The sequence below is a fragment of the Argiope bruennichi genome, chromosome 4 (assembly GCF_947563725.1).
Source record: "Argiope bruennichi chromosome 4, qqArgBrue1.1, whole genome shotgun sequence".
Classification (NCBI taxonomy): domain Eukaryota; kingdom Metazoa; phylum Arthropoda; class Arachnida; order Araneae; family Araneidae; genus Argiope; species Argiope bruennichi.
In genome coordinates this window covers 7321179-7332111 of record NC_079154.1, presented here as the reverse complement: position 1 = coordinate 7332111, position 10933 = coordinate 7321179, and the positions used below count along the sequence as shown (strand labels likewise).

Here is a 10933-nt window from a genome sequence, read left to right as displayed (position 1 = left end):
GATTTTGGTATAAAAAGTTTTTTATAATAAAGTTTGGGTAGAAAATGAGCAGTTATGGAACTCTGGCTTATTCTTCTTAGTCTTCTATCACAGTAGGATGGATAATTATTTAAGAACATTTCAGTGTTACTCTACGCATAATAATTTTTTCTTAGGAGAAAAAAGCAACCAATCTATTTATCGAATCAAAATTAATTAGGAGTATAGTGCTGATTTCATTACGTTTCTAAATCATACACATTCACTTTTCTGAATACATCTCCCTCCCTCCTTCTCCCCCGAGAGCCACCTCAGATATGGGGATGAGGAGCTTAAACGATGGCAATTGACTTCTGCCGCCTTGGTGGTGCACTGGTGTGATGACTACTCCCTATCAATGATGGAATGTTCTCCTACGGGAGGAGTTGTACCGTGACCGATGTAAGTACTCAACCTCAGTCCCCACCAATGCTATCACGGCGTTCCGATCATTCAAATTTATCTGTGTGCCTCAGGACGGATCAGTGTGATTTTCTAAATAAACCATATTTCAATTTTATGAATGCTTTTCCTATGAATTGAATAGCACATCATTTTATCAATTTGTAACCGAAAATGAAATGTACAATTCTATTAGCCGTCTTAATATGTATTTTACTTTATAATAATAATACCATCTCTCTCTCTCTCTCTCTCTCTCTATATATATATATATATATATATATATATATATATATATATATATATATATAATCACAAACTGACTACTCCGACCTACCAGAAGACACACGGAAAAATTTGAATGCAACAGCATCACTGGTGAGAATTGCGGTTCAGTCCTAAGGGCCATCACCAACCACGGCACAACTCTTCCCTAAGGAAGTACGTCCCATCATCAATGGGAGGAGCCAGACCCCCACCTTTTCGTGTACCCACAGGGGGGGCGAGAACCAACCACCATACCAGAAGCTTCTCATCCTCAATTACGAAACGTCCTCCGGGGGGATCTGTATATATATATATATATATATATATATATATATATATATAAAGATAAATATTTGACTATATGCTTTTTTATACAAATCAACAATTTTTGTTTGATCTTGAAACATATTATTATGGCAAAAAAAAGGTCAGTGTCAGATTTACAAAATCCAAAAGTTAATTAAAATATAACTTAATTAAAAGTTATACGCGTTTTTAGTGCTTTTTAATCTATATCTTCCAAAACATTACTAACCCAAAATGATTCTTATAGTTAAAAAATTATCTAATTCAAAATGAATAGATATTAAAGCTAAAAAAAAAATTACTTTTTAAATTATAGCAATTTTATATCTGTACAATTTATTTCTCTAATTTTAATATTTTTTCAATCTGAGAGTAAAATAACTTCTTTTTTTTTTCTCTCTCTCTCTCTCTTTCTTTCTTTTTTTTTTTTTTTTTTTTTTTTTCTTTTAACTATTTCCTGTTCAAGAAAATTTACAAAATTTTATTTCTCTCTCTCGACATTTTATTTAACATAAAATAAAAATCCTTTAAGATTTTTTTGAGGGGGGGGGGTTGTGTTGACAACTACATTTCGAACATTTAAATTTTTTCTTGTTTATCAAATAATAATAACTATGTTCAATTTAATTTGCAAATACAAATTAAAGTTTTACTATTTGTCAAATAATAATTAAAATTTTTAATTTAATTTGGACGCGTAAATTAATATTTTAATCTAAAAGAAGTTCAAATAATTCTAAACATAGTTATTATTATTTGACAAAGAAAATTTAATTGATGACACAATTATTTCCTAAAATCATGTTTACATAATTTTCAATTAGATACATGGACAAATATTTATATGAATCATTATAAATTTAATGTAATATTTAAAAATTATAGGATTTTTTAAATTTATTTTTCTCACTAAAATTAAAAAAAAGGTTCTAATATTTTAATAACTTTTTGAATTGCAACACATCTCATATACAAATTTTGAACATAGAAAGGATGTAACTTTTATATTAAGTACTTAAAATTTTATTGCTACATAAAATTTGTAATTTTAAAGGGAAAAATTGCATGAAATCTTTTAGCAATATCACATGAAAATATTTGCAATTTTATTTGCAGCTATGGATAAATTAAAAAACACCTCAATCAAATTCCAAATTTATTTACATTTTATGATTAAATATAATTAAATGTATGATTAAATAATATTAATTTAAAAATTAATAATAGTAATTTCAGTCTAATTTTGCTTGAAATTTTGTAGTAGTTAATACGCTACTTTTTCATGTCTGTGTGCCATTGTTCATTGTTCTGAATATATATTATTAGATATTCTAAAAGATTTATTAAAAATTTATTATAATTCAGATAACAAATATGTTTATAAGAATTATTTGGAATCAAATTTTTCATTCGGCAGAATAATTATTTAGAGGAATTATATAAAAATGAAATTTTAAGACAGATTTGCTAGACAATTTCAGCGATTAGTAGTAGTATTCCTAGTATTCTCCCCACCCCTTAGTAATGGGGGCGAGGACATTTCGATTTTGGCTCTCTTTTGCTGATTCGCCACGAACGAAGCGCCGCAGAAACCCTTTTTTGTGTGGCATTGCGGAATTTCCGTTAGTTTCGATCTGGCAGTACCTCAAAAGTGGACTTGCTTCTCCAGCGAGAGGTACTACATGGTGACTCTGTGCGAGTTCGAGAATTTACCGGCGCAATATGTCTTTAAAAATCACTCCACCGTCTCTGAAACGAACAGTGAGTATCTCTTATCGAAAACTAAGATCGCAGATAAAAAATATTCCTTAAAAATTGCGTAATTCGTGAGCGATATGTTTATCTCGGTGAGAGAAAGCTTACTTCATCCATTAAGTGGTATGACAAGTTTCGATCGTACGATAGACTAGTTATTGATTATACTGAAATGTTAGTGTAGCGGTATATTGGCACTATAAAATCGGTTGCTAGGGTCATTTCGCTTCAGTCACTGCTCCGTGCGGATCAGCACTCCTGCATTTAGATTCAATTCTTCTCTTAAAGAACTTGAATTTATTTTCATATTAGGTTTTTATTAACCTAATAGCCTAACTGACTTTATTCCCAGTAAGTTCCTATTTCTTAATAATTTTTTTCAAATTTTTATTATATTTTTGGAGTGCTTCCTTAGACAGACCTTTTGCGGAGACACATGTCATTGCCCTCAAAGCAGTTTGCGCTCTGCAGTATTCGATTTTTACATCCAGAAATTTTCACTTTCAAACTTAATAATTGTGAAGATGTTTTCCAAAATGTTAAATAAAATTTTAATAATTATTACAATTTTCTATGGGATTTTAGTTATTTAAAAAAATATAATCCATTTCTTGTGCTTAAAAGTTTTTACACAACTAAAAACTGGAATATTTTAGGATTATAGTATTCAAAAATAAATTATAACTTTGATATGGTACATATAATTTATACTATAAAAAATTTGTAATATTTAAAATTTTATAAAATATGCATGTATTTTAAATATCTGATATTGAAGAAACAAGAGTTCCAACTGCTCTTTAATATTGCTATACTTTTATATATATTTTAGTTCAGTTGTTTTTATTTCTTTTGTATTTAAAGAATTAAAGGTGTTACATTTATGTTTTAAGAACTGAAGTTTTTCATATGAATTTTTTAATAGTTTGCAATATTTGCATGTCATTTTGATATCAGATGAATAAAGTTATTTTTGAATAATTTTTATCATTGCATACTTCTGGCTTTTGGTAACAAGTTTGGTTATTATGTGCTTGAAACAACTGATTTCAGTTTAGATATCTATCTTTAGACTCATCAGTATATTTACTTCAATTCCAGGCCAATTGGATAAAAGGATATTTACAAAACATTTCTACCATGGGCCGATTAGACGATCGAGTTAAATCAATTTGGAGGTCTGCTGATGCTGTATGCTTTGATATAGATTCTACAGTCTGCACTGATGAAGCCATTGACGAACTAGCAAAGTTTGTTGGACGAGAAAAAGAAGTGGCTGAATTGTAAGTATTTTCTCTGCTTATTAAATATAAACTTGTACTATTTTTTTAATATATGTTTATAACATTACATCTTTTTTAAAATATATTGTTTTAGTTTTTATTGGATATTAATCTGATTTTTTAAAAAAACACTCATTATGAAAAGGTTCTTTTTCTCTATAAATAATAAATATTTTTCTTTTTTCAGTTTTTTTAATATATTATTAGAGTGCATTAACAGATATATTTTAAACAAATCCAAACTAAAATGATTTAAACATAATAAAAATGTGTCAATTGTCATATTCATGTCAGCTGCTTGTTGTGTTTAATTTCAGTTTGATATCCTTAAAATTTCTTTTTATTTATGTGTCAGCTGAATGAGTTTGATATATATGTTCATAATCATCACTCATGGTGAATTACTCATTATTTTGATGTTTGTAATACCTACAGAGCAAACTGAATACTGAATATATAGCATTTTTGTCCTAGCTATCTATTAAAATCAATTAACAGAAGAAAAAAAATATTTTAATGATTTATTCCAAATCTTTAAGTAGTATGTTATTTTATTGCAACAGATGGCGCCAGCAAAACTCTTTCAAATTTCTGCTTGACGTGTACTTATATTAATTTTAAATATTTTTGACATTTTGCATTAAATATCTCCAGAGTCATAATTTTATACTTATTGCTTTCTGCAATACTTTTGTGTTTAAATTTGACAATTCAAGGTCAATAAGCTGCTTTGCTAATCATCACTCGCATAATATCACTATTTATTATTAATAGCTGTGAATTCAATTATTTCTGCTTTTGGATTTTTATTCATTCATTTTAATCATTTAGCTTATTTTTTATTATTTTTTTCTTTTAGAACTCAGCAGGCCATGAGAGGTAATCTCTCCTTCCGTGAAGCTTTGGCCAAGAGACTTGAAATCATTAAACCATCGGTGTATATTATGAGAAGGTACCTGGAAACAAATCCACCAAAACTGACTCCTGGGATTAGGTAACATTCAGCCCTGTATGTTCTTATAGCTTTATTTAACTATTCAAAACTTTAATTAATTCAACTTTTAGGTTTATGAAGCTATTTAGGTCAGTTTTGTTGATCCTTTATTTGTAGAAATATGCTTATCAAGTAAATGCATCAATAGCTATTTAATGTTCGTTATAATTTAAATAGAGTTTGGCTTCAATAAGTGATAAGATCATTTTGGTGATTAAGAAAATCAGTTTATAAATTTCAGAATTAGAAAAACATAAATGTTTACCATGTTAATTTTTTAAAATATCAATAGAATTTTTTTTTTTTTTTTTTTGCATTAAAAAAATACCTAAGTTGAATTTAGTTCAAGTGGATTAAATTTAGTTCAAAAAGAATTGAAGTAATCCATCAAATATTTTAATTTTCATACCCCTTGACCATAATCTTAAAAAATTATATTTTTCAAATTTTTCACTCAACTTTGTTCAGTTAATGGATTATGATCTATGTGACTTTGAATATTTAATGTTATCCTTTTCGCAAATTTAATTCAGTTAATACTTTGATGATTTTGGAATGAAAATATTCATTTTTAAATAAATATATCAGTCACACATATGTATGCATATATAGTATTAAGAAATAAAAATAACAATTACTTATTTTTAATATTGCTGTAGTTTAATTTTAGTTATAGAACAGAAGAATTGGATTGATGTTTAGTGGTACAATACTTGAAAACCTAAAATAGCCTTTTATTTTACTTGTGTAATATCAATATATTTTTAAGTTATTGAAATAAAAAGCAATATCTAAATAGAAATGTGTTAATATTCCTTCTGTATATCATAGAATTTATTACATATTCTTGTTTATATATTGTTCTTATCTTCATTAAATAAAATGATTACTTGCTGTTGTACTTGAAATATGTTTCATTTGTAAATAAACAAAATATTTATAAATTTATTTATTTATAGGGAATTAGTGTCTGCTCTTCATGAGAGAAAAATCCCTGTGTATCTTATATCTGGAGGTTTTGATACCATTATACAAACAGTAGCAGATGAGCTGAATATTCCTCACAGTCATATCTTTGCAAACAAGATAAAATATTATTTTGATGGTAAGTCTCATTAACATAATCAAAAGCAGTTTTCACCCTCATAAAATGAAACAAAATTCAAACTCATTAAAAAAATTGTAAAAAATACTATAGACATTTTTTTTTTTTAATGCTAGCTAAATATTTTGTATATAGCATGCACCGTTCATACAGGTCTTTTGTATGTGCAAAGATATGCTGAGAAAGTCATTTTGATGATTAATAAAGTTGAAAGGAAATTTGTTCATAAAAAGAGCCATCAGGAAAAAAGATTGTGCAAATATTTCATAAATTGCATGTGGAGAATTGTATTACAAAATTACAAAAGAAAAGAAAAAAATCAAATTTCAAGTTAAAAATTACCCTAAAATCAAATCTGTTCTCATTGAAAAAAAGCAAAAGAATATCTAAACTGCTTTCCTCTGAGTGAAAAGGCAGCAAACATAATAAGTAAAATATAATTTGATTTTTTTTAATAATGAAGTTTACTGCAGAAATGAAATGATTTTTGTATTAAAAGATCAATTGTATCTTAAATCAAATAAGTAGACAGTTACAAAGATGTAGAATATTTAATAGTAGTATTTTTAAACTGGAATACTGTTTTTTGTTTGTTTTTGTTCTTCATATATTATCCTTTTTTAGGTGAATATGCTGGATATGATGAGGACTGTCCTACAAGTGAACAAGATGGCAAAGCACAAGTTATTGCATACTTGAAACATCGTTATGGATATCAGAGGCTTGTTATGATTGGAGATGGAGTTACAGATCTTGTGGCATCACCACCAGCTGTAAGTATTTTATTTGTGTGACTAAATTCCTCCTAATCCAAACAATTCTCATTAAATTAATTACTATTATTTTGAGAATTTCTTATCTTTTTGATTCAATTAACTTTTTTCATGAAACTCTAAACTCCTTATCTTGTTGAATCATGTTGAACCTTTTTCTTGTTGAATCATGACACCTGTGCATAGCTAAATTTTATTTTATAAATATTATAATTCAAAATTATTAATGTATAAACTAGTTAGTCAGTAGTTTAAAGAATAATTAGGAATGGATAAATTGATAAAATTCTAATAGAAAATCATAATAAAGTTAGCAGTTTGGTTTATGAATATGTAATCTTTTGCTCAATCATTGCCTGACTAATTTTAAATGGTCTGGAATCAAGTAAAGAAAAATTTTATATTAGCATTGTTCTAACTAATTTTTTTTTTTTTTTTTTTTTTTTTCCCCTTTGTACATTGCTTATTTTCTTTACAAGTATTTTTATTATTTGTTAAAACATTAAAATAAAATGCTTTATAAGATATTAATGAGTATTTTTTGATAGTGTATTGAGTATTTTATTTGATATTGAAATTAGCAATAATATCAGCTATGAAGTATGATTTTACTTCATATACTATGTCTGAATGGCATTGTTTTTACTACAAAGATTACATGCAATTATCATTCTTATATATGTTTGAATATCCTTTTTTTGGTAAAATTAATTTTCCTTAAACATTTTTTTTTCTTTAGATAAATTACTATTAAATACAGAAATTTTTAATTGGTGCCAATTTGTTTTATTTTAGGATCTTTTCATTGGTTTTGGTGGGAACCAGATAAGAGAAAAGGTTCGAAAGAATGCAAAATGGTTTGTTACAAGTTTTGATGAACTTACAAAAGAGCTTAAATGGAAATGATCTGCACTAACTATTTTTGCTAGAGCTAACCTAGAAAAGGTTATGAATCTGCACATTCAAGAAAACAGTATCATTTGAAGAAAGCATCTCTTTTCATTTTTCATTTCCTGATATGTTATGCAAATGAAGCACAAAGATTGCCCCGGGCTACAGAGTAGGAGGAGATACAGAGATGAAGTCTGTGAAATAAAGTTGTGATGGATCAAGGGTGAAATTGACCAAATTTTGTTACAAATGGCAGAATGTTTAGTTGAAATGTGGAATTTCATTGAAAATTATTTTTTTTTTTTCTGGAACTTTGTGCTAAGTTCAAATATGTATCAAAATGCTTTCTTAAGTTATTTTTCATTCTGTAAATATTAATTGCATTCATTTTTTTTTTTTTTTTTTTTTTACTTTTTTCAGACTGCAGAAGAATCTGCAAATGTGCATTATATTAAAGCTCTATAAATGGCTCAATTTTAGATTTTTTTGTGAAAAGTGTATCAAGAATGAAAGAACTATTTAATTACAATAACTAGACAAAACAATCAGTACTAATTTTTGAAAAATTATACATTTGTCTAGATAAGCATATTTTTTTCTAAAAAAATTTTCTAGCTGAATTTTTCTCAGAAGTGATCTTATACAAAAAGGTGAAAATGTACAACTGGAAAAGAGGGATTTTTTTTTTTTTTTTTTTTGTTTGCTGGAAATTCATAAACCAGAAGACATGCATATATTTCTTTTCTACTAACTTTGTTTAAGGTGGTCCCATAAGAACTCTACACTGCTATAATCTATTTTATCAATAAAATAAAGTTTTTGCTGTTAATGATTTTCTATAGAAAATAGTTAAGCTTTATTCTCACTTTTACTCATTAGTAAAATAACTTGCACAGGGAATTGTAGAAATTAGAAGTAGTGATAGTTTGATAGCTTCTTCTAACTAATAGAAAGCTTCAAGGTAATATCAAAATATTTAAGAGATTTTCACCTAGTTGATATAATTGTTCCATTTTCTTTGTTCAGAATGGGTGAAATCCAAATAAGGTATTACTTGGACCATCTTAAACAGATTAGGAAATTATATAATTTTAATTTTATTACTATTTTATATTGATTTTAAATGCAATGTTAAAATTTTCTGTTTAATTTGTTCAGTTTTAAAATGATAATTTTATATTTCAAATGAGTCTAGAGCTTTTTTATTTAATTTTTGGTAGCTTGGATGTTGTGCGAGTAATGTAAACCGTGGAGATTTTATATCTCAGCATTTTTAAAAAGAAAACTTTTGAAGTTAAAGTTTTGCAATATTTAATCATGTAGTATCAAATGGCAAAAAATGAAATTTCAATATGAAGTTTTTCATATCCATTAATAGAATTAAAAATTTGAGACAGTTGTATGATCAATCAACATGATTTTATTATGTAAAGGATCATTACATCTTTTTATGAGAAGAAATATCAGAAAATTGATTAAAATAACGTGAAAAACAGAGGATAATTGTTATTATTGCCTGAAAACATCTTTCAAGAAAACTCTATTTTTACTGAAAAGCAAAAATGGAGAGTATTAATAAGAATGTCCTCATAGAAGGTTATATATTGAACTGCATAATATATTGCAGTGTTTTATAATGTAATGGAGAAATGTAATAAAAGTATTGGTCTGTTTAAAAATATAACCTTTTAGTACCCATTAAAAATTGTTTAATCTGTTAATTTTTATTTGCTTTTAAGAAATTTAAATTATCCCAAATTGTTAACATTATGGGACTTTTTTTTCTTTCTTTTTACCATATAACATGGTAAACAGTTTTCTTTTAAATGTTTATTGAAATATTTTCTGCTACATTTCTCCACATTACTTATTTTATAAAGATGGTTGAATTGATTTTAAATTTATCTTGAAATAATATTTTTGGATAAAAATGTTACTAAAATTTTCTGTAACATATGAATATTTATGTCTTTAATAATGATGATTTCACTTATAAAACATATTCTTTTCAACTTCTGTTTAAATTCTTATCTCAGAACAATTAAAGGCATTTGTTATGCATTTTTCTTCTGAATTAAGAATTGTTTATAATGTTTAACTTCTGAAGCACATTAATGCATCTGAAATCCTGCCATAAATTTAATGTCATTATTTTATTATTCTAATTGTTGAACAATGCAGTAGCCTTATTTATGATATGGTTGTATATGTTGGGGGGAGGGGCATGATTTCATTATAATTCTAGAATCTAAATCTGCTTGTAATTAAAAAGTGATAAAATTAATGTTGAAAATTGCAGATTTTTAGATTAAGTTTGTTGTATCAAATGTAATTGTAGTATATATTGAGCATTGATTGATGATTATTTTAAATATAGAATTATTAAACAAAAGAAAAAATTCTGTATTATTTATGGTATTTACAAAAATATTGGTGCAATGCAATTTTAGTTTATATGAATTTCACATTATTCATAAATTTCTGCTCTTGCAAAATATCTAGAGAAGAATTTGCTAAATCTATTGAAATGCAGTATTAAAATACATTTTCTGCAGTTACTGTGAAATGCTTATTTCTCACTTGTACATAGTGTAAAGTGCTTTTATGTCAAGAGAGCCTATTTTTTCATTACAAAAAAATGTTCTGTGATGCTATCTTGCAGCAGTTATTAATTCTGCTGCTATTTTTTGTTGTCTAGTTTTGCTGTTAGGTTTTCTACAGTTGTCTAATAAATTGTTTTGTTTATCCGTTATACATTGACTTTTTTCTTTTTTACATAACTCATAAAAATTTTAACAAAAAAAATTTCAAAACCTTTTTTTTTTTTTTTTTTTCAAATTGTTATTGGAATTTGTTTTTAATTTTTCTAATTATTAATTTATTTTATTAAATAATATGAAATCTTGAAATAAATGTTCTCAATCTCACACCAGGTAATATGTATATGAAATCAAAATTTAATTAATCAATTAGCTGAGATTTTTGAAAACCTGAAAATGTTAGTATTGTGTATCATTATTGAAAATACACATGCATACTAATGTTTAAATTCTAGCAAAAGGAAATGAGAGAAAAATTTAATTACAAGATTTGTATGTGAAATTTAATATCAATCTAGTTGAGATAAATACAAATGTAT

The 10933-nt window shown here is 26.2% G+C and overlaps 1 protein-coding gene across 2 annotated transcripts; it reads left to right on the top strand.

The window, feature by feature from the left end:
• Positions 1-2629: 2629 nt before the first annotated feature.
• Positions 2630-10546, top strand: LOC129966155 (phosphoserine phosphatase-like). 2 transcript variants are annotated; one of them, XM_056080549.1, is made up of 6 exons: positions 2630-2754; positions 3850-4031; positions 4891-5025; positions 5985-6130; positions 6755-6903; positions 7699-10546. In XM_056080549.1, exons 1-6 carry the CDS (start codon positions 2716-2718, stop codon positions 7807-7809), a joined length of 762 nt encoding a protein of 253 aa, XP_055936524.1. In that variant the 5' UTR covers positions 2630-2715; the 3' UTR covers positions 7810-10546. The 2 variants fall into 2 exon arrangements, with proteins under 2 accessions (XP_055936524.1, XP_055936525.1); XM_056080550.1 differs by lacking the exon at positions 2630-2754 and adding an exon at positions 2947-3099.
• The last annotated feature ends 387 nt before the right edge of the window (positions 10547-10933 follow it).